Source organism: Artibeus jamaicensis, unplaced genomic scaffold, assembly GCF_021234435.1.
Source record: "Artibeus jamaicensis isolate MK-2021 breed Jamaican fruit bat unplaced genomic scaffold, CSHL_Jam_final contig_944, whole genome shotgun sequence".
In the NCBI taxonomy this organism is placed as follows: domain Eukaryota; kingdom Metazoa; phylum Chordata; class Mammalia; order Chiroptera; family Phyllostomidae; genus Artibeus; species Artibeus jamaicensis.
Window position 1 is genome coordinate 1818948 of NW_026522020.1, and position 23807 is coordinate 1842754.

At 54.5% G+C, this 23807-nt stretch overlaps 1 protein-coding gene across 2 annotated transcripts in view; it reads left to right on the plus strand.

Annotated features, from left to right (window-relative positions):
- The window catches only part of INPP5D (inositol polyphosphate-5-phosphatase D), a 110215-nt gene that overhangs the window by 35669 nt on the left and 50739 nt on the right, over positions 1–23807 (plus strand). For both annotated transcript variants that reach the window (XM_053655249.1, XM_037143965.2), the window contains exons 3-5: positions 11810–11960; positions 14470–14641; positions 17927–18067. In XM_053655249.1, coding sequence (XP_053511224.1) covers positions 11810–11960; positions 14470–14641; positions 17927–18067 — 464 coding nt within the window. The remainder of the gene's footprint in view (positions 1–11809; positions 11961–14469; positions 14642–17926; positions 18068–23807) is intronic.

Here is a 23807-nt window from a genome sequence, read left to right on the forward strand (position 1 = left end):
GCCCTTCGTAAACTTCTCAATCTTTGAGGAAATCTCAGGACTCACTCCCACCTCACAGGTATCGGGGAGTGAAAGGCACAGATTTGGGGCTTCACCAGCTCAGCATCCTCGGGGATCCCTGCTGACAGGTGGTAAAGCGAACAAGTCCACGGGAGCCGGCCTGGCGTCTCGATTTCCCCAGTGGGGAGTGCAGCTGGCAGGGCTGCTGGGGACGAAGTGAGGCGAGGAAGGGGCTTCAGCTCCGAGAATCTGGGAAGGATATGGATTTAGAAATGAGTGTGAAGCCCACGCCAAGCCGTCCTGGGAAGTCTGCCCAAAACAGACAAGCAAGAAGCTGAAGAACTGAGTTTCCAGAAGTGGGGGCTGAGGCGGGACACGGCTGGTGGGAGACCCCAGTCTGCTGGCAGAGTGTACGACAGAACCCACCCCGCCGGTGCCAGGCCCACCGGACCTCAGTGGAAAGGGCCCCGTGGGCAGCGGCAGGGGGCTCAGGGCACAGACGCCCCCTGGCGACGGTAGGTGGGCGGGGCGCTGGGCAGGCTCGGCAGTCCCCCTTCCCTTCCTCTAAGTCCCATGCTTCCTCCCAGGGCTGCCACCTCGCTCCCTGACACACAAGTGAGGCTCTGAACGAGCCCAGTGTCCTCTTTTACCCTCTTCAAGCTCTCCGACATGTGGTTTTGGGGACCCTGCCCAGGGGCAGGCCAACAGAGACAGGACAGTGTCCACAGACAGCAAACGCCAGCTGTCACCACCGGCCCCCACGGCTCAGAGGGCAGGCCGGCTGCCTCCCAGGAAATGAGCTGCTCCCACGTGCCAGGTTTCACACCACCCCGTGAGCCGCTGGGGGCCCGAGTCTTCAGGAGGATCTCTAACCCCCTGGCTCCATCCGAGCTGGCAGCTGCCCTGCCTGGAGCACCGCCCGCCGCCCCCACCCCCCCACCGTCTGGCTGGAAAGTCTTGGTCCCCACCCACATCCTCTTTCTTATCTTGAAACATCCCCTGAATTTCTGCTCTTCTGGAGAAGTCCCTGACCAGCCAGGCCCGTCGCTCTGTGTCACTGAGACTCAGTTTCCTCGGCTGTGCACGGGGGCTACAGCACTCACCAGTGATGTCAGACGCAATTTAGGTTAGATTCCGTACCTGGCAGAGCTGGCGCAGCTCCAGTTTCATCCATCTGGGGCATGGAGTCCCCATCGGGGAAGAGTAGAGACCTTCCAGGAGACCCCTGAGAGAGAACCGCCCCCCCCCCCCCCCTGCACAGGACACAGTGGGAGCTGGGTTCTTGCCACCATGACCTGTCTAGTGTCCTGAGGGGTGGATTCACAGGACCGGTCACTGCTTTACAACAAGGTCTGAGGAACGGTGGAGGCCCCTGTCCCCTGCCCCTGGACAGGCCTCCTCCCCACCCCATTCACAGCTCCCAGCGCTTGGCCCAAGAACCTGCGACACCAGGCCATTTACCAGACACGGCAGCTCCAGCACCCTGCAGCCTGGCTGCCAGAGAGCGGCACCTTCAAAGGGTCCCTCGAATAGTTCTGGGACATCGTGGGAGACCCCTCTGTGTGCCCTCCACCGGCAGGCCAGCTGCAGGAGCCACACAGAGCGCCATTCTTTTCTCCTTTGTCACCTGCTGCTGGTGAGGGGCTGTGGCAGGCAAGACCCTGGAAGAAACTTGACACTGCCCCTGTGCACCATGACAGCACCAGGGTCCCTGCCTCTGCCCCTGCCTGGGGCTCTGTGCCAGGTGCCAAAAGCCCTGTCCAGCGGGCCTGCGAATCAGAGTATCACAGTCAGGGCACATGCCTGGGCTGCAGGCCAGTTCCCAGCAGGGGAGCCACGAGAGGCAACCACACATTGATATTTCTCTCCCTCTCTCCTTCCTTCCCCTCTAAAGATAAATAAATAAATAAATCTTTAAAAAACCAAAAAGCCCTGTCCACTAGTCTGCCAGGTTCTGCTCCCCCAAAGTCCCTGCCATTGGTCTCTATCTGTCTCTCATTCACCCCAGAACCTATATCAAGTTCAGGGGTCCTGGCAGAGAACAGAAGCTATGTCAACATCTACCCCAGTCCCCAGGCCACCGCCACCCTCCCAGGCTTCTCCTAGTCACAAAGCAAAGCCTGCCCTCTCATCGTGGTGGCACCTCTGCGGAGCCCGGCTCCACCATGCCAGTTCCCGGGGGCACCTTACTGCCTCCCCAGCTCAAGTGGTCACAGCGGGTGCTGCCCCCCTTCTGGTCAGTCTCCAGAGTGCTCACATCCACCCAGAGGCTGTACCCAGCTTGTGGCTGTTGTGCGGCTGCGGGCGCTCCCTCTAGGGTAGTCTTTCTGTTCTCCACACACGAGTGTCGTTACGGTGATCTGAGCAGCGCAGACGCTTCCAGGATGTTATTTTGTGCAGAAACCCCCAGCAGGCTATAGACCAGGACGACTTTTGTACAATTAAAAAAACAAACAAAACTGGATGCTTTTACACAAGCTGCCTGTGAAACCCCTCTCCCCTCTGGGCACACGTGTGTGCACTCACACATATTCACTCAACAAGCTTGGCTTCACGAGCCAATTTTTTAAAAACCATTTCTATGACAATGTCCAGCTCAGAAAAGTGTTTACATGTCACCACCATGCAGGTTAAGACCTGACTGTCTTTTTCTTTCTAACTCTTTATCTTGGAAATCATTTCAGAATTACGAAACATTTTCAAAACTGACACAAAGACCCCTGTGCCCCTCCCCCCGCGTCCCGCAGTCCGTGTGTCAGCGCACTGACCATGTCGCTCTCTCAAACACAGCCTTGCTCTTTGTGTGTGTGTGGACTGTGGGAGAGTTAGCCGCTGACAATATGCCCCACTACTCCTAAGTATTTCAATGCTTTTCTCCTAAACGGTAAGCAGTCTTTCCTACACAACCCCAGTTGGAGGGACCACCAAAATCAGCCGTCAGAGCAGGGCATCAACACTGACGAAACGCCGTCGTCTGGCGCCTCGGCCGTGTGCGTCTTTCCCCGGTTGTCTCAGTAACACCTTCGTAGCGGCACATAAGCATGGCCCGGGGCCGGCGGAAGCAGCACGCTGAGCGTGGTTCATTGGGGACATGAATGCCTCGCATGAGATGGACAGCCGTGTGAACACTTCACCTAAAACGCCGTAAGGTGTGCATGAGTGTGATATTGTTATGTTACCAAATTACACGCCTATGATTTTGTCATAAGAGCTCTGGTATAGATTACCAGCTTATTAAAAAGGGGTGTTATTTGTGCCGGACTCTGCATTTGTATATTATATGTAACCTCCTTGCTCTGGCCCCGAAGTTCAAGCCAGGGTCCCACCTTACGTGTGACTGTCACATCCCTTTAGTGGGGCTCAGCTCCTTGCCTTTCCTGACCTTGGCATGTTTGAAGAGAATAGGCTGGTACACTTGTAGACTGTCCCTCAGTCGGGGGCTTCCAGGGATTTCCGCAGGACTGTGCCGATACCCCGTCCTCAGAGGTTTTGGCGTCTGCGGGCTCCTGCCTGAGCCAGTCACTAACGTGACAGTGCCAGCGGTGACTACTGCCATCAATCACTCAGTGACAGTTGCCGCTGGCCTTTACTGCGAGGAGGAGTTTCCCTTCCCACTTACCGACATCAGTGCAGACTCACCAGTCTGTATTTTATTCAGTGGATTGTAAGTATTTTTACTGTTCATGCCGATGCTCACATTGTGCCGATGGTCCCTTCAACTGTCTCTGCTGCTGTCTCCTGGCTCCTGTATCCGTTTCACACATCCTCATCATTTTGGGGGGCTTCCTTACTTTCTGGGGCAACAGATGTTCCAGATCCACGTCATCCCTCTCCTGCCCGGACCCTGGAGGCGCCGCGTCTCCAAGGAGGCCGGCTCTTTTGGCGGAGAGTGGTGTGTAGGTGTGCTCCTCACTGCGGCCGGGCCAGGGCAGACGGAGCCGAAGACGTGTACACACGCACACACACACTCACTCTCACATGTCAGTGTTACCTACAGAGAGTGAAACCCTGAGTTCCCTCTGGAGCTTCCCCTGCTGCCCTGACTCTGCAGACACTTCATCGTGGCCCAAGTCCCTTCTCTGACCCCCAGAAACCTGTGGCCCCAAGGGTTTTATCACTGGACCAGTCTCCCACCCTGCTGCTCCAGGGCTGGCCACTGGCTGCTAAGCCCCCCCCCCCCGAGACCGCCTCATGCCCCAGCCATACCCTCTGCCTGCTGACCCCCTCCTTGGCCCCAGCCACACAGCCCCATAGGCCCCGGTCACTTAAGGCCGAGCAGGGGAAGGAAGCAAACCAATAAGTGTGTTTTAGAGAAAAAGAAGGGAACGGGAAGAGCTGGTTCTAAGGAGACATGTCCTGGGGTCCATTCTAGGTCACGTGGCTTAAGAGGGATTTCTGGTTCTGAGGTGGCCTTCCTGTCACTATCGCTCATCAAAGCCAGAGGCCTGGAATCCACCTCCCTGGCTCTGTCACTCACTGCCTCTCCCGGTGCATCAGCACATCTGGCCAGCTGCCCCAACTCCAGCTCCATCCTGGCCCCTCTCCCTGTGCCTCCCCAAATCAAGCCCCAGAGTGGGGTTTCCAGGGGCCCCAGTGTCCACCTAAGTTGCTCAGCACAAAATCCAAACTCTCCGAGGTCCAAGAGGCCCGTGAGCCCATCTCCCAGCGCCCCCCTTCCTCACTCAGGTTGGGGTCTGCAATTTTAAGGAAGTGGTTAGGGGGAGAGGAGGTAGTTAAGGATTGAGAACTGTTCTGAGGGCAGAAGAAAAACCAAGGAAACCATTCAGGAGCTGGCAGAGATGGGGGAGGGGTGGGCAGGGCCCGGAGCAGGTTGGGAGAGGCTGCGGGAGAGGCTCTGGGCTCTGCCAGCCCAGAGCCCCTGGGGGCAGGAGGTGTGGCCCAGAGTCCCGGCTGGGCTGCCTTCCACTCCATCAGTGCTGAGTCTAGGTGCGGGTGGGAGTCCTGTGCCTAAGGGCTCCAGGGCGGCCTGAACCCAGCTCTGCCCTCACTGCTGCTTCTGGGGCCTCCGACACCTCTCCTACCTCTACAGAGAAACAGAAAAGAATGACACCAGCCACCCCACCACTGTCGCTGCTGTTTTGGTCACAGAGACCACAGGGTATTGCCGCCCCCGCTTCAGACCTCTCTGGGGACGTTCTGGTTGAACAGGACGAAGTGCTTTGCTGCAGTGGGATGGATAATGAGGAGGGATTCCCCCCACTCCTCAGTGCTGGCCCATCATTTAAAAAGTGTCCACGCTGATTGTACATGCCCTTTAATGTACAGTGAAGGCTGGCAGAGCACTGTGGGGGGTGGTGTGGGGGGGCTGGTGTTGCAGGACTCCTGGGCTCATGCTGCACCCTGTGCCGGCTTCCTCCTGCGAGGAACCACTTTCGGTTCCCATTTAGAGACGGCAGACAGTGCTGTAGTTAAAATTACCCCCTGGGAAACTAGCCTGCCCCATAGCCCAGTGCCCCAGCCTCCTGCCCCCCTCCCCCGCCTTTGGAGGGTATCTGAAAGTCACTGTTTCCAGAAATACCACTTGCCAGAGGGCACAGCCCTGGGCCTCTGAAGAAGACTGGACCTTCAGCTGCCCTTTGCCCTAAAGATCCCGGTGGCGGTGTCTTCCCACCCCTGGGACTGGAGGCAGCCCTCACCCCATGCTCTGTGTCTTCCCTAGAAGTATGGTACCTGGGTCAGCTTAGGTGCTGAGCCACAAGGAGAAGGGGCCCCTCCCCACAGGGCCCACCTTGGACATCCATGTTTCCCTCCTGCAGCTTGTCCACTGCAAGGTCCGTTTCCGGCAAAGTGCCCGTGCACCCAAACAGCAGTAGGGCCTGCGGGTACCCCTGCAAGGGGCTCGGGGGACTAGACGAAGGTGGGCCAAGCAGGGTCCCTTTCCTTCCAGGGTTTGTAAGCTTGTGGGGATGCAGACACACCTGGGCTGGGCGGGAGGCTGTCTGCTGGGCCTCCCTGGAAACCACCGTGCTGGAAAGCATCTGGAACCTTCCATAGACCTGGAGATTTTAATGGGAGGCAGGAGAAGAGATGGGTATTTGTTTTGCAACCTGAACTTACCTGCCACGTTGTTCTCTGCCTGACTCTTGGTGATGAACATAAGTTCATGTCCGTTCTGCAGATCTCATGAACCCCAAAGGGGCGTCTGCTCTGTGCTGGCACGTTGTGAGCGGTGAACAGGCCAACGTAACTAGGAAATGCCACTCTTCCTTTGTTTGGAGTCACACTGTCTGCTATGCACTCTGGGCACCTGCTGGGGACAAGGGGTTCGTCCCAGGTTGGGAGAGCTATTCCAGAGCAGTCGCTGGCTGGGGAGCAGGTGCCTGCCCCTGGGCTGGGCTCACGTTCTCGGTGAATGGCTAAGGTTTCAGGGTTTCCTTTTCTGTTTCAAAATCACTTGATAAATCTCTTCAGGAAGCCAGAGGCAGAGGAATGAGGAACTAAGTCTGCAGGCCTCGACTTCCTAAGGGTCAAGGGCATCCCCTCCCTGGGAGCACGCATGGTCCCCCTCCTGGTGTGCACACAGGCCGCACTCGCAGAACAAACAGGTCCCTTTCCGAGGACGTGATGGGCTTTCCAGCTGGGCTGGGCAGTCAGAGGCATGGCCAGGTGAGAGGGAGGTGCCCCGGCTTCCGGAGGGGAGGGCACAGGTCCCACTGGGCAGGCTTCCCTGTGAGCAGACTGCCTGTCCAGACTACGCTCCTCCCCGCACCGCACGCCCCAGCTCACTGTTCTGGGCAGCTCGGGAGCTTCTACAGTCCCGACCACTCTGAGCTTTTTCTCTTCCTGTCGTTTTCGAGAATGTGCCTTGCACATAGGTTCCCAAAGGAGTCCCTGTGAGCCCCTTCGAGTCTTAGTGACCAGAGCAAAGACTACTGGGAACACTCTTGGGAACAATTTCCTCCAAGGAGACCCTACCTCTGGCCTAGGAGGCTCCCCGCCTTCAGCATTCCTGGGCGTCTCCATGTCTGTGTGTCCGTCTGCGTTCCCCATTCAGGCAGGCAGCTGCCTGCTGACCCACCTCTGCCCACGGAGTCTTCCCTTCAGGAGGGATCCACCACCACAGACCTGTCTCCTGCACAACGTTCTTGCTTTTCCTGGGCACTTCCTCGCCTGAGCTGTGGGGGAGGGGCAGGCAGGTACCCCTCCCCTAGCAATGCCTGCGAACGGCCATTCATTGGCTTGCCTACCTGTAGCCAGAGAGGCTGCTCTACCACCTGTGAGGTCTGGACTTGACCCTCATTCTCTACCTTCCTGGGAACCTGAGCCACCTGGCTGTCCAGCAGCCTTGGTTTGCCAGGCGCTGGCTCCCAGCCTCTGTGAACAGTTCAAGGGCAAGCGATCCCTGCACACTGGTCTGCCAGCAGCACTCGGCACCCAGCACCGGCCTCCCGTCTCCTGCCTGAGTAGATCTGTAGGGACTACTAGGTTAGTTTAATTTTATTTATTTTGGGGTGATTCGATTAATTTTAGAGCATCCTGTTGTACTGTGTGCTTTGTGCATGGCGTTTTTCACCAGTTCTAGGGCCCTTATTTCTTTTCGTTTCTGAAATCAAATGTGTCCGCGGCTGATGGTACATGGCAGTCTCCATGTGGGCTTTCCAGCAGCCTGCAAAGCCGCGTGTCTCAGCGCCAGCGGCCGCAACCCCCACACCCGACGCGTGCTCTCGGACACACATCCCCAGGCGTCCCCCAGCTGGGGGGTCCTTCTCCAGACCTGGGCACCGTCATTCCCCAGGGACCTTCTGTGATGTCTTCAGACCCTTTCCCCAATCAACGGCGTGTCGCCTCTGGCTGCGCATTCGGGCGGGGCAACGCTTTTGTCACGGCTGCTTTCGCTGACTCAGGTTTGTTGATCTTGTGTCATTTGAAGTGACTTTTGTCATTCTGCTCACTTTTGGTTTTGAAACTGTCCGAGTCACCTATTAGGCGGCCCAGCCGCACCCGCTCAGGTGTTTCCAGGTCGGTGTGCCTGCGTCACGTGGGCTCTGTGGAAACAAGGGGACTTATTTTTTTTTAATGCTCTTAAAAACCTTTTTATTAAACTCTACAAATTTTCTGAGTGGCTTAGGCCCACACTTGAGCACACACATACGCGCCCTCACGCACAGGTTTACACACACGGGCTGTGCGCATGAACATGCAAGGACACTTGGGGGGAAGAGAGGCTGCGAGGGAAGCCCCTGGGGTCAAGCTGAGGGGCTGGGGTGGTTCTCATTGAAGGTAAAAGTGCCCTCGCTACCACTGGGGGTTAGCCGCCGGGAGCAAGGGCCCAGGGGCAGGACCGAGTCCTGGTCCTCCTCCAGACACCTGGGTCTGTCCCAGTCTGGGTCAGCCTGCCTCGTCTGCCCTCCGCCACGTCTGCCTCAGCCACGTGTCCGCAGCCCCGAGACCAGGCGAGGACACGGCGCCACCCTGCCACGTCGGGCCCAGCCGTGCCGGAGCAGACGGCACCTGCCCCGACGGGGAGTGAGTCCAGACGGCCCAGCCGCACTCAGCCCTGGAGCCGGGGCTGCGCCAGTCCGGGTGGGCTTTCGGACAGCCACCCTCTCTGCCCTTGGCCCCCTTTTCCACGTGCGGCGGGCAAGACGGCACTGGCAGCCTGCAGGGGAGCAGTTGGACCCCCGACCTCCAACTTTAAAATGGCACTTTCTCAACTCAGGAAAAAAAAATTTATTGATTGATTTTGAGAGAGAGAGAGAGAAATTGATTTGTTGTTCCAGTCATTTATGCATCCACGGGTTAACTCTTATGTGTGCCCTGACCCGGGATCGAACCCACAATTTTGGTGCATTGGGACAACACTCTAACCAACTGAACTACCCAGCCAGGGCCTCTCAACTCATTTAAAAATCACCTGTCACTGCCCAGGTAGTGGTTACGATAACGGGGGAATCGCGGGCACAGAGAGCTAAGACCCACTGCGCTCCCACGAGGCCAAGGAAGCCCCACCCAGGGGGGAGCCTCTCGGGTGCTCACCCGTGTCCACTAGCAGCCTGACTGGTCCCTTGCTCCTCGTGCCCCAGCTGCCCCAGGCCCACTGTGTCCCCTGGAGCCTGGCTGCCCCTTCCTCCTCCACTCAAGGCGGCCGCCCTGCTCAGCATCTTCTTCGGCTGAATCAGGGACACCCTGCCTCACTGTGTCTCCCTTTGCCCTCTGTGCCAGTGGGCAGATGTCAGTGCCATTCCTTGTGACAGGGAACACCAGGCAGTGGCAGAGCAGGACACTGGACTGACCGGAGGAGAGAGGAGATGCTGGGACACGTGGGGTCAGGAGCTGCCAGGCACAGCACTGATGCCAAGATGAAACTCCTGGTGGTTCTCCCGCCTTCCCTGCTGCCTGACAGCCCTCAGGGGGAGCCAACAGGGGCGGGGCCTCAAGCAGGATGAGACAGTGGGTGGGGGCTCCCCTAAACAGAGCTTCTCCAGAAGGGGCTGGCTGCCCAGGGACATGCTGGAACTTCCTGCTAAAGTCACAGGAGAATAACCCGCCCCAGGGAATTATCATTATCTCCCGGCTCCTCTGTCACCGGCAACAGAGATACAAACCAGGGAAACTTCTTGTGCTGACTCCTTTTCTAAGCTTTGAAAAGACAAAATTGTAGGAGACTTCCGCCAAGATGGAGGCGTAGGTGGACACACTGTGCCTTCTCGCACAACCAAATTTAAAAACAACAAAGTTTTAGCAACAAAAATGCAGCCAAACCATAGAAAATTGAACTATATGGAAGTCTGATAACAACGAACCCTTCAGCCAAACCGGTAAGAGGGGCAGAGCCAGCAGTGGAGCGGGGTCAGGCAGGAAAGATCCACTGGACCGACCAGGGTGTGCGACCCAGGTGCACCAGCAGCTGTGGGCGGATCCCAGGTGTGGAGAAGCGGGTGGACTCACTGAGGGCTGACCACGGTCACACATTATTGAGCAGATAAACCAGTGAAGGAGCGAGCAGTGAGACTGAGACAGACCTCGCAGGCCCCAGTGGCAGGAAGCAGCAGAGGGGACCGCTATTGTCCCTCTCTGACCTGCCCCAACATACAGCATTCCAACTCAGTGACCTGGGTGGCCCTGCCCTGGTGAACACTTAATGCTCCGCTCCTCATACGTAACAGGCACGAACAGATCAAAACATGGCTCAAGAACAACTCAGAGCCCCAGAGCCAATAAATCTAAGCCACGAAGAAATAGCCAAACTTTCAGATGCATAGTTCAAAACAATGGTGATCAGGATGCTCACAGAACTGGTTGATTTTAGTCACAAATTAGAGGAACATATGAAGGCTAAACTAATTGAAATGAAGGGAAATGCACAGGAAACCAATAGTAATGTAAAGGAAACTGGGACTCAAATCAAGGGAGTGGACCAGAAGGAGGAAAAAAACCAACCAAACAAAAATATGGAGAAACAAGAATTCAAAAAAAGGAAAAGAGGCTTAGGAACCTTCAGGACATCTTTAAATGTTCCAACATCTGAAATTATAGGGGTACCAGAAGGGGAAGAGGAACAACAACAAGTGGAAAACTTATTTGAACAAATAATAAAGGAGAACTTCCCCAACCTGGCAAAGGAAATAGACTTCCAGAAATATTACATTAGCCAAGATTCAAATGATGGAGAGAATTCTAGAAGCAGCAAGAGATAAGGGGACAGTCACCTACAAAGGAGTTCCCATCAGACTGTCAACAGATTTCTCAAAAGAGACCTTACAGGCAAGTGGCTGGAAAGAAGTATTCCAAGTCATGAAATCCAAAGACCTACATCCAAGATTGTTCTATCCAGCAAAGCTTTCATTTAAAATGGAAGGGCAGATAAAGTGCTTCTCAGATAAGATCAAATTCAAGGAGTTCATCATCACCAAGCCTTTATTATATGAAATGTTAAAGGGACTTATCTAAGAAAAAGAAGATAAAAAAGATGAACAGTGAAAGGACAGCAAACTCAGTTATTAAGAACCACACCTAAAACAAAAGCAAACTAAAAGGACAGCTAGATCAGGAGTGGAACCATAGAAATGAAGATCACATGGAGGGTTAGCAACAGGGGAGTGGGAGAAGGAAAAGGGGGGAGAAGGTACAGAGAATAAGTAGCATAGACGGTAGGTAGAAAATAGACAGGGGGAGGGCAAGAATAGTAGGGGAAATATAGAATCTAAAGAACTTGAGACACGTGGTCATAAACTAAAGGGGGGGAATGGGGTGGAGGGGGTGTGCAGGGTGGAGGGGAATGAAGGGGGGAAACAGAACAACTGTAATGGCATAATCAATAAAATATATTTTTTAAAAAAGACAGAATTGTAGCAAATGAAAACATATATAAAATAAAAGCAAAACAATTGCTAGGATAGACTTATCCTGTATTTAAAAATAAGCAATTTTTTTGAAGAAGGTGTCTTCCCCCACCACACACACACACACACACACACACACACACACACACACACACACACAGAGTCTAGAAAAACATTCTGAATTATTGAAAATAGGCATCTCAAGGTTGTGGGTGACAATTTATTTTTTTTAATTCTGTATTTTCTAGTTTTGCCATAATGAAAATATATGTTACTTGTATTAAAAATATGTTTTTTAACTGAAAGAAAAAAAACCTTTCAAATGGTCCCACTTGTGCCTCTCGGGGCCACTGGTTACGGGGTGTGAGGTGTGGGCTGACCGGCCCCGGGCTTTTTCTGGACGGGGTCATTCCCGCAGCCCCCTGGGTCTCCACTGCAGGTGGCCTCTGCAGCTGGGTGATGTCCCCGCCCGTCCAACTTGCCTCTGTTGGGGGTTCTGTCTGCAGGCGTCTGAAGGTGTCCCCATGAGGTTCTTCACCAAGCTGGACCAGCTCATCGAGTTTTACAAGAAGGAGAACATGGGCCTGGTGACCCACCTGCAGTACCCAGTGCCGCTGGAGGAGGAGGACCCCGGGGACGAGCCAGAGGAGGAGACCGGTAGGTGGGGGCGGGGGGCAGGCAGCTGCCTGCTGTGGGAAGCGCCTTCGGGACCCTGGTCTCGAAGCAGTAGGTGGTGAAGAGACCTTGTAGGGTCCTCTCATGACAGGTGCTCGTAGACTAGGTGGGTCCGATGACCGGAGGGAGCGAGCGTGATACAGTGGCTAAGGACAAGTTAGGACACAGCTCTGGAGTCAGATGGGCCTGAGTTGGCCACTCAGCATGTCAGCTGAGTGGCCTTGGGTGAATCACTTAGCCCCTCCGGTCCGCAGACTTCTCTTACAGAGACAGTAAAAACAGCGTCTCCCTCGCAGGCTGTCATGAAATGAGTCAGTAGATACGAGCCCAGAGCCTAGTGTACACAGTAAGCGCTCAATCAATGCTGCCATCATCTTCAGAATAATTAGCCGCATTTCACTGGGGAGAGAGTGAAGGAGCAAGAAATCCTTGCAGCTAACTGGAAGGGTGAGGAAGGAGTTTCTTTATATCCTCATTCAAAGAAAATGCAAGGGCCCTGGCTGGGGTGCCTCAGTGGATTGAGTATCGGCCTGCGAGCAGAAAGGCTGCTGGCTCGATTCCCAGTCAGGGCACATGCCTGGGTTGCAGGCCAGGTCTCGAGTAGGGAGCACACGAGAGGCAACAACACATTGATGTTTCTCTCCCTCTCTTCCCCCTTTCTAAAATAAATAAATAAAGTCTTTTTTAAAAAGAAAGAAAATGAAAGGTACAGACCCTAAAAAGGCCTGTGTGAGGCGGCCCCACTGGGTAAGCCACGGAGGGACTTGGACCAACAGAACAGGACCCCTCGGGGCAGATGGTACAAGCAAGAACTCACGGGGCGGGGGTTGGCGGATGCCCCCTGGGGGAGCCCTTCTTTGCCCCTTTAAAGTTCCCTTCCTAAAGGAAAAGCCCGAGACACAGAGTGAGCCCTTCCGTTGAAAAGGTCAGGACCCCCCCAAACTCCAGGGCCTGGAAACAGCCCGGTCCCCAGGGTCGCCTCTGAGGGGGGGCAGATTACAGCAGAGACGGTGGACAGTATAGGGGGGCTCCTGGCCTGTCTCCCCACCCGACGCTGACAGCTACGTGCCTGGCGCCCCATTCATCCTGCTCCCTTGGGCTGGCTTGTGGACCACAGCCCTTCCTCTGCCCTTCCCGGCCACCCACTTGGAGCTATTGCTCAGCTGGCTCTTCGCTGCCTCAGGTGCCTGGTCAGCTCGGTGGAGAGGGCTGGGGCCAGGCGGAGGGCTTCCAGAGGACCCCAGCTCCGGGGGCTGAGGGGGACTCAGGGAGGTCATGTCTCCCTCCAGCTGTGAAAGAGCCACAGCTGATACATCCATATGTGAGTCCAGGGTCACTCACTGGTACTGTGCCACAGCCACACACCCCCGAGTTGTCCCCAGGCAGCCAGTCTTGGCCTTGACGCCGAGAGGCCATCCTGCAGAAATGTCCTCCCCACACTCGGTCCTCGCCAGCCATACGGCCCCAGCCCACTTTTCTGCCCCTCTGCGGCGGCCACCTGGACAGACCTTCCGTAAGGGCCGGACGGAGAAAGAGCCTGCTGACCACAGGCTTCCCTTCCCCACACGAAGCCCAGGTGTTCTCGAGGCACCTCTGTCCCCGTCCCCATGGGGCTCACAACAGACGCCACCACCTCAAGAAGCAAAGAGCCCCACCCGGAGAGGAAGTGAGGGGCTGAGCCTTTAAAGAAGTAGCTCCTGGGCAAGGCCGTGGGCAGCCATTTAGTGTGGGAAGAGGCTCAAGCAGAAGGTCCTAGACCCTCGGGGCTCAGGACCCTGGTGGGCTTGTGGTGCATGGAGAATGGGAGTTCTCCGAAGGGTGAATGGGCAGGAGTTTTACTTCCCAGACCGACTTCGAGTCTTGTGTCCTGTTTCAGTTCTCTTGGCGAAGGAAGACCCCTCCATTTCTTTGTCTCTGAGGGTCTGGGGGTGGGGCAGGGGAGAAGGAGGGCAGAGGCCGGAGGGAAAGCAGAGACAGGGGAGCAAGGCAGGAGAGGGCAGGCTGTGAGTCCGGGTCTGCCTGCTCCCCGTCCTGCCCCTCCTGTTCTGTGACCTGGTCCCTGGTCCCTGGTCTGGGGCCCCTGCTGCGGCCCTGAAGCCTGGCTGTCCTGCTGAGCTGCCCAGGGCTACCGGCTCCACCTATCCAAGGCCAGGAGCTCTGCCCAGCATGGCCGTCAGACCCAAACATCAGGTGTTTGCAGAGTGCCTCGGTGGGACAAGCTGTGCTAGGTCCCTAAGGCCCAAGACCACTGAGACGAGTTCTCTGGCCTCAGTGGGACCCCGCCTTGTCAGGGAAGAAGGGAGGACAGGGGCGGGGGGTGGCAGGGATAGTGTGGGCACAGGTGGGGTCTGTAGCTAGGTGCCATGGCCTGGACCTTGTATGTGGGGCGGGGTCACTGCACAGAGGACCCAGATGGCCCTCTCTGTAGGCGAGTGACCCGGAGAGAAGCTCACGCTTGCCCACATGGCACGCCTGCTCTTGTCTTGGGTAGAAGGTGTCCCATCTCCGCCTGAGCTGCCGCCAAGAAACATCCCTCTATCCACCGGGCCATGTGAGACCAAGGAGGTTCCTGTCTTGATCGAGAACCCAAGAGGCACCGAGGTCAGCCGACCCAGCCTCTCCGAGACACTGTTTCAGCGGCTGCAGAGCATGGATACCAGCGGGTGAGTGCCTACGTGGTGGGTCCCCTCAGAGACCCACCCCAGGGCCACAGCACCCAGGCAGCATCCTCAGGGTTCACTCCTGGAGGTGCCCCTTCCACCCAGGACAGGTTGCGGTGGAGCCCACCTGCCGCCTGATGGGACACCCGAGGGAGCCCAGCTCACCCTGCGGCTCCACTGCACGGGCTCCCGATGGCCCCGCTCAGAGGCTCCGCCCCTGCCAGGCTCCACTGTGGTGGGAGCTGCTTCTGGAACGACGTGCAAGCCTCTCCTGCCTGTGGCCCGGTCCAGACACGAGGGGCCTGTGCTGCGACTCCCTTTCTGGGGCTCACTGCAGGCGGCATCTCCTCCCATCACCCTCCCTCAACAACCGCCCCATCTACTGAGTCCGAAGGCCCAGGCTGGGGAGCTGCCTGCCCTGCCGCCCGGACCAGCCACATAGCCCTTTCCTGCTCTGGGCCCCGCTCAGATGGGGACGCCCTCCTTGTCACCAGTAAATAGGTCAGAGCAATCACTTCTTGTGTGGCAGGAACTGAAGTCTGCACAGCATGGTGCTCTCCCTTGGCAATGGGAGGGGGTGGGTGCATTCACCCTAATATTTTAAGTCTCCCTTGCTCTGATGCGGGGTTCCCAGCACATGGTCCTTCGCGTGCCCCCATGCTGGCTCCAGCTGGTCCAGGTTGACGGGGTCTGGCAGCTTTTTTTTGCCTCATGGTCCATTTCTATCTCAGGCCCAGGACTTGCAGACCAGAGGCCCTGACTTCAAGACAGGCCAGGGGGCCCTGACCTGCGTGGCTCAGTTGGCTGGGCTTCGTCCAGCTTAAGCGAAAAGTCACTGGTTGGATTCCCAGTCAGGGCACATGCCTGGGTTGAGGGTTTTGTGCCTGGTTGGGGAGCATGTGAAAGGCAACCGATCGATGTCCCTTTCTCTCACCTTGATGTTTCTTTTCCTGTCTTTCTCCCTCCCTCTCCCTCTCTCTAAAAATAAATAAACAAAATGTTTTTTAAAAAGGCCAGGAAGCTCCGTGAGAGGAACTTGCCCCAGCGCCCCCGCACCCAGTGTGTCCTCCCCCAGAACAGAGCAGGCACTAACTATTTATGTGCTGAATGAATTCGGAAGTTAGTGCTCGGTAACTTCCCTGCGTTCATAATTTAGAAACATTTTTGTTTCTTTGTGAGAAAAGGGCCCCCTAAATGTTCGACTAGGGCAACATCTCCAACTTGGAAGATCAATTTGAGGGCCACTCACCCACCACCTGATCTGGCAGAATACAAAGGAACTGCCTGCAGGTGAACGCAAGCCTCCTGGTTGCTAGGATACCTGGTGTCTCACATTTCCGCCCCAGCACGTCCTCTGATTCTCCCCCAGTCCCGCCGGGCTATATGCCCTGCCCACTCTGAGTCTCCTGTGCTGTTTATCAATTGGCTAAGTACCCAGTGCTTCTGAGTCATTGTCCTGATTACCCTGATACATGTATCTAAATGGCAAACGCCTGTGGACCTGCTCCCTGCAGAGAGCCCTTGGCTTGTTCCCTTGAGTCTGCCTTTCTCTCCAGGTTTAGTTGCAAGTGCAGTGACCTCCTGTGGGAAACTGGCAGGGAGCCTGGTGGTGCCAGCACCTCCTGACTTCATCTCCTCTCCTGTCCCTCCTCTGCAGGGACAGCTGTTCTTGAGGGCCCAGGGCCCAGTGGGGCGGGACGGTGTATGCAGCCAGGTCCCTGTGCAGTGTCTTTGAGAGGCGTGGGGGGCAGCTGAGGGTGTATGAGCAGGGGAGGCCTGCTCGCTCTGTCAGCTGACATACCTTCCTGAAACTTCTGCTCGGAGTTGGGGATGAGTGAGTGGCGTGTGGCGGAGGGATCGTGGTGGCGCAGTCCTGCCCTGTGTTCTCTTCTGGGTCATGAATCACCGCGAGACCCCTCCTTGTGTTCCGCAGTTCGTCTATTTTGCCTGTGAAACAGCTTTGCGCACAGAGGACCACCTTCAGGTCCTCCTCGATGCGAGTCGGCCTCTGCACAGCAGGACCACACTTTTCTACCGCAGACAGCTGGACAGACGTACCTTCCGACGACAAGCATTCTTGGTCTCATGGTCATGTCGGTGGTCACTGCGATGGGTCCTATACGTGTCTTAACACTGCAGGGGAGATTTTGCCCCTTTTAGGAAGACGGACTTGGGCAGAAACCAGACTTTTATGATGCCGGGACTCAGAATAAGTATAGATTAAACGTAAATGGTTTGACACCTGCTATGTAACTGGTCGCTGACTTCTCCAACTAGAGGAGCCAGAGTTCGTTCCTTTCTAATCTTAAGAGCAAAAGCTTTTCAAATGTTCAAGGACTCTAACAAACAAACAAGTTAAAAAAAAATAAATAAACCCAGCCTGTGCCCACCAGTTCCAACTCGATTATCTATCTGCCAAGGCTGGAACAAAGACTTTTCAGGCTTGCGATGAATGTTTTTTCACACAGGCAGATAAACACCCTTGAAGCTCAGCCTCCTCGTTTGTGGAACAGGAACGACTCTGCCAGCCTCACAACAATGGTCTGGGGAGAGAAGGAGCAGGGAGTTCTTAGGAGGTGGAGCTCAGGAAATATTTGCTGTGGTTAATTTTTATTATTAGAGGAACCAAGATTCAAAAGTTACCTAGCAAAAAAAGTGCGGGGACACAGAATGTCGAGGTGTGATTGGAGCAGGGGGACAGCCTGGGTGCCGTGTGGCCTGGGCTGCCGTCGGCAGGGCTGTCGTGTGAGGTGCGCAGGTGGGCGCGACCTGCAGTCCATCGAGGCGCTGGACCAGACCCTGGATGTGGGGAGGCCAAGGGCAGGGCACCCCACCGCCACATCCCCAGCCCCCATTGCTCATCCCAGAGACTTCCTTCCCCCGAGGAGCCCAGACCACTCGGAATCCAATGCAGGGCTGCAGGTGGCCTCCGGCTGTGACTTTGCAGTTGGCATGTGAGCAGGAGCCACGTGCCATCTGCAGACGAGAGCCTCCCTCGCCCGCAGATCCCGTGCTTAGGGACAGGTGAGGCGGGGACACAACTCACAGGACATTTTCCAGCCTTTATGGGTGGGCCGCGAGGCCCCCTCCCTCATGCGACCCTTTAATCCTGCTGCCGCCCGCTTCTCACCCCCTGGTGAGACCCAGGGGACTGTGCAGCTGCGCCGATGTCCCCTGAAGGACCTTGTCTCAGCAAGAGACCCTGAGAATGCGGGTTTCTTCTCCTTACTTCCCCACGTTTGTGGCCAAAGGAACGGGACAAGCGTGCTTTCTTTTCTATGTCTTCAGGCTTCCAGAAGAGCACCTGAAAGCCATCCAGGACTATTTAAGCACTCAGCTCGCCCTGGACGCCGAGTTTGTGAAGACGGGCTCCTGCAGCCTCCCTCACCTGAAGAAACTGACAGTGTTCTTGTGCAAGGAGGTCTATGGGTAAGGGTGCCCGTGGGGGCGGGGCGGGGGGCAAGAGAAACTGCCCAGCGGGGTGGCCCAGTGCTCCCTGTGGCTGCTGAATCCGCTGCTGTGCTCCGAGTAACGGGGCACTCTGCAGGGCTCAGAAATCTCCGTGGTTGTTTCCAGGTTTTGTTTTCACGCCATTTGAACTACAACACTTCTTCTTTTTTAAACCAGAAGTTAGTTTGAGGCCAGTTGCTGTGGGAAGGGGTGGGCAGGATCTGGCATTTGAGATGTTTGGGGCTGGTTTCCCTTCTCGAGCAGCCGGCACCTTCGACAAGCTCACCGGACACTCAAAGGGAGTGAACTGAAGTCGCCCTATTTTCTGTGTGGCTGGTGCTGGCCCAAGGGGGTCAGTGACAGTCATTTTCCAAGTGAGCTTATTCGCCACCATTTCCATTTTCTAACACGGAATCAATTCACTGAATGAGCAATTGGTAAAATTCCAATTTCGCTAAGACTTTTTCTTTAATTTTACATTTTAATTTTGTTCACAAAAAATTAATTTGATGTTTAATTAATTTTCACTGTTGGACGTACAAAATTTAGGCTGATCTGTCATCTGAAAAAAATCAGCAGAAGATTTTTTTTAATGCTCTCTTTAAAAGCTTGAAAAATAGAAGGAACATTCAAAACCATCTGAAAGAAATCACCAAAAGGAGCCAAAGGGACCCCCATCATAACTAAAAGGTCAACATTTTTGTTGGAAAAGGTTGCATTTCATCTGGGGGAGGGTTTTTTTTTGGCCTGTACCGGTTTGTGTTTTATTACGGATTCAACAGTTTCAAAACTCTCTTCTCAATTTCTCTGGTGCCATACCCATCTTAGCTTAGTAAATATGCAAAAAAAAGAAAAAAAGAATCTATCATCAGTAATCAAATTGACCTTTTTTCAAAATTTACCATGAGTAAATGTAACAATTTTTTTTGACAAATCCAGCACTCATGGAACTGGCCTGTCAGGCTTAATTTCAATAAATTGCCTTTCCACTAATCCAGTTTTGGTCCACTGGGCCTAGAATCATTATTTATAAATTCCCACGAGAGGTGTTTTTCCATTGATGATGCTGTTGTAATTCGTTTATCACTAGGGAAACATACGCACACACCACGCTTTCTTTGTAACTAACAGTTTCATGATGACTGGTAACAAGCTTTCGTCTCTGCCCCAGTGGAGATGGTGTTTGCTGCTTCCATGTCCAGAAGCAAATGTACTTTTAAGTCTCTGCACTAAAGCTGCTCTGCATGTGCCCGAGTTCCTTCCCCGACACCTCATGGCTACCTGGGCTGCCCTGGGGTCCGGGCCACCTCACCTCCCAGGGTGGCAGCTTCCCCAGAGCGCCCGCCTTTGGCTTCTAGCTGTTCCATGTCTTTATTTACAGAGCAGTTAGAATTAGAGACGCCATGATGTTCCCCCCACATACTTGCTTGTGTTCAGCTTCACGGAAAAAGTGATAGCAGACTTAGAGTCTTGCATAACTGAGAGGGGGAACTTTAGAAAATCTGAGGAACAAAATTATGTTTTCCAGCCCCCTCCCCTTACCCACTGCTGCTGGGGCTGTTCCATGAAACTAACCATAAACTTGTAGTTCCCAAGGTGCTTTGGTTGGAACCGTTCTTCAGTTTACTGAACTCGTTCATTCATTCACTCGTTGAGGCTGTTTGGAAGGCATCCCCTGATCTCGGTGCTGGGTGCTGGGTGCCAGCAATGACCACAACACAAAAGGTTCCTGCTCTTTAGACCTTGTGGGAGCTGACGTCTTAGTGAGGGGCACGAGAGTAGCCTAAGTCTGTCAGTCAGAGAATAATTTTGTAAGCATCGTGACAAAGTACAGCAGGAAAAGGTGGTGGAGAGGCACTGGGTGGGGGCGGTGCCAGTGCCCTGTGGGGAAAAGAGAGCTCTCTGAGGCAGTGACGGAGCTAGCCGTCCGGCGATTTGGCAGAGGGATGTCCGGTGTGAGGGTTCCGAGGTGGGAATGAGGCATCCCTGCAAGGAACAGGAGGAAGAGCCAAATGGCTGGAGCGTAAGGAGAGAAGGAAGGGGTTCAGAGCGGAGGTTGGGAGAGGCAGGCGTGGGGTGGCCAGATTCAGCCAGGAAGCCCCAGATGCCCAGCTCGCTTTGGATTCCAGATAAACCACAAACGCTCTATTCGTAGAAGTGCACACCGTGCAGTGTTGGGAGATGCTTATGCAGGAAGACTATCTGTCATTTGTCCGTAATTCACATTTGACTGGACATCCTGCGCTTCACCGGCCACCGCTGGCAGAGCCACAGCGTGTCCATAGCACAGGGCCCTGCAGAGGTTTTAGGGGACTGGGGTGTGAGCTGGTTGGGGCTATGGCACGTGGACCCAGGAGGCAGACCCAAGGTGGGAGACCAGAGCGCAGTGGCATGGCTGTGACGTGGCTGTGACGTGGCTGTGATGTGGCAGTGGCCCATGAGAAGGAAGCTGCAGAGGCAGACACCTCTGTCTGCCTTGCTTCCCGCCGAGTCCCAGGGTGGGGACACTGCCTGCACATAGGAGCAGCTGGTGGATGTTAGTGAAGTGACCTGAGGGCTGGGGGCTGTGCAGGCGCTGAGAGCTTGTGTGACCTGGAGGATGCAGGGACAGTAGAGTTGCCTGACTGGATGTGGCGTGAGGAGCGGACACGCAAGGTGACCTTTAGATTTTTAGTGAGCAGCAGCAAGGGGCAGCAAGGGGCAGCGAGGGACTGATGCCAGCCACTGAAGAGTGAAAGTCAGGGGTTGAGGTGGGGGGATCTTTCTCTGGGCTGCTGTTGGCTCAGGGTGCAGTCAGACATGCCACCAGCCGGGCCGTCCACCCAGGACTCATGCTAGAAGTCAGAGTCCACGAGACCTCAAGGCTGGGGGATATGCTGAGACTCACCGGCATCCAGCTGGGAGACGGGGACCCGGCCTGGTTGTTAAGAGATAAGGTACAGGAGGAGGAGCTGGAACCGGGGTCTGAGGGTGACACTGAAGGGGCCCCAGGTTCACCCACTCATACCACTTGGCACAGCACCGCCACCCTGAATGGGAAGGTGGCAGGGAGCTGAGGCGGGAGCCCAGGGTGAGAGCCTCTGCCACAGAAGGCCATGGGGGGGGGGTCTGGTCCTGTGTTGGAAATGGAGACCTTCAGCCGCTCAAGGAAGATGTGTGACCACAAGTGAAGTTATCCAGAACCAGGCAGGGGCTGTGCCAGAGAGAAAAGAGAAATAAAGAAAATGAAGTCACCAGGGTCTGGACAGACTTGGAGACCCCTGGAAGGGAGAACGAGGACAGTGGGATTCTAAAACAAGATGGCACCATATGAGGTGGTGAGGGAGGAGAGGGGGAAGGTCTTACTCAGTGAACAGACAGTTCCCAGACAGAAGTGCTTCACCGTCACTGTAACTGCTTCATTGGAGGCCGTAAATATAAAGCCACAGTTTTCTAATCAGATTTGAAAATCAAATCACAGAACAGAGCTGAGTGTCAAGGGAACATGCTCAGAAAGTTCGGGGTGGGCGCGGGGGTGAGGGGGGCTGAGTAAGCAGGCGTGGAGGATGTGCGATAGAAATCGGCAGTCTTTGCAGAGGGAGTGGGGCACCGGCGGCAAACACAAGGCCCGGGCGCCGAATCCGGCCTCCACCCTGTTTCACCTGGCCGGGCACCTTGTTTCTACCCGGCAGCAGGGCCGAGCTCCTTGCCCCAAATGAAGGCGTAGTTACATTTATGCAGCCCTAAAATGACATCCGGCCCTTCAGAGGAAACCACAAGGCTGATGTGGCCCCAGGTGAAAACGAGTTTGACACCCCGGGTGTAGAGGTTCAACTTATTGCGGGTAGGATGGGCTCTGAAAGAAGCAGGAAAATATGGAGCGTAATTGATGACTATGTGTGTAAGAGGAAAAAATGTCCGGTCTCCTAAAGGAGCTAAATCCAGGATTTAAAAAACCTCCCCGAGATGCGATGAACAGAAGAACCAACAGCAGCGCCCAAACCTCTTCTCATCACGTCTCTAAACCCCGAGGGAAGAGGCGTGCAGCAGCACGGTTACTTTAAAAAATGCAGTATTTGGTAGTATCCACACTTTCTGACGAGGCAATACAAATTCTGACACAGTGTCCCCAAGGAGGAGGCTTCTGACCGAGGCCAACCTTGGACGTCCTTTGAGGGCCCAGGGAGTCTTTGCAAATTAAAAAAAAAAAAAAAAAGTTGTGAAAATGTGTGAGTCCCATGCCTCTGCTTCAAAAAGGATCCAAGAGGACTTCCGCCAAGATGGAGGTATAGGTGGATGTGCCGTGCCTTCTCACACAACCAAGTTTAGGGACAACTAAATATTAGCATCAGAAAACACAACCAGAACACGGAAAATTGAACTTTTCGGAAGTCCGTTAACAACAAATTCTTCAACCCGACCGGTAAGGGGCAAAACTGGCGTCTCGTGAGGGGTTGCACAGAAGGACTGGGTCAGACCCGGGCGCGGAATCCAGACGCGAAACCAGACGCACGGGTTCCAAACGCAGGTTTGGACCTAGTGAGTGACCGAGCAACCCACCGGGTGAGCGACTGCAGAGGAGACAGTGGGGAGGCGGTGCTGCGTGTTGACTGCGGTCGCCTATCTGCGCGCGAGCAGACAGGCGAGGGAGTGGGTGGTTGGACCGGGGCCCCGGCGTCCCCGGGGCAAGCGGCAGTAGAGGGCGCCGCCATTTCCCCGCTCTGACCACGCCCCCACATACAGCGTCACAACCCAGCGACCTGGGAGTCCAAGGCACCGCTTCTCACATTTAAAGGGCCAGAACAGACCAAAGATGTCGCAGGAAGACCTCAAAGCCCCAGAGATAAATCTAAGCGACGAAGAAATAGCAAAACTCTCAGACGCACAGTTTAAAACACTGGTCATCAGGATCCTCATAGATCTGGTTGATTATACCGACAAATTAGACAAATATATGAAGGCGAAACTAATTGAAATGAATGGAATTGCACAGAAAACCCATAGCGATGAAAAGGAAACTGGGACTCAAATCAATGGAGTGGACCAGAAGAAAGCAAATAATGGCCAAACAGAAGAGTCAAGGAGCAAGAATTCAAAGAAATGAGGAGAGTCTTAGGAACCTCCAGGACATCTTTAAACGCTCCAATATCCGAATTATAGGGGTACCAGAAGGGGGGAAAGGCACAGCCACCAGTGGAAAAATTATTTGAACAAATAATAAAAGAAAATTTCCCCAATCTGGCAAAGGAAATAGACTTCCAAGAAATCCAAGAAGCTCAGAGAGTACCAAATAAGTTGGACTCAAGAAGAAACACACCAAGGCATATCATCATTACATTAGCCAAAATTAAAATGAAGGAGAGAATCCTAGAAGCAGCAAGAGCTAAGGGGACAATCACCTACAAAGGAGTCCCCATCAGACTGTCAGCAGATTTCTCAAAAGAGACCTTACAGGCAAGAAGGGGCTGGAAAGAAATATTCCAAGTCATGAAATCTAAAGACCTACAACCAAGATTGCTCTATCCAGCAAAACTTTCATTTAGAATGGAAGGACAGATAAGGTGCTTCTCAGATAAGATCAAATTCAAGGAGTTCATCATCACCAAGCCCTTATTATATGAAATGTTAAAGGGACTTATCTAAGAAAAAGAAGTTAAAGAAACATGAACAGTGAAAGAACAACAAGCTCACAGTTATTAACAACCACACCTAAAACGAAAGCAAACTAAAAGAACAGCTA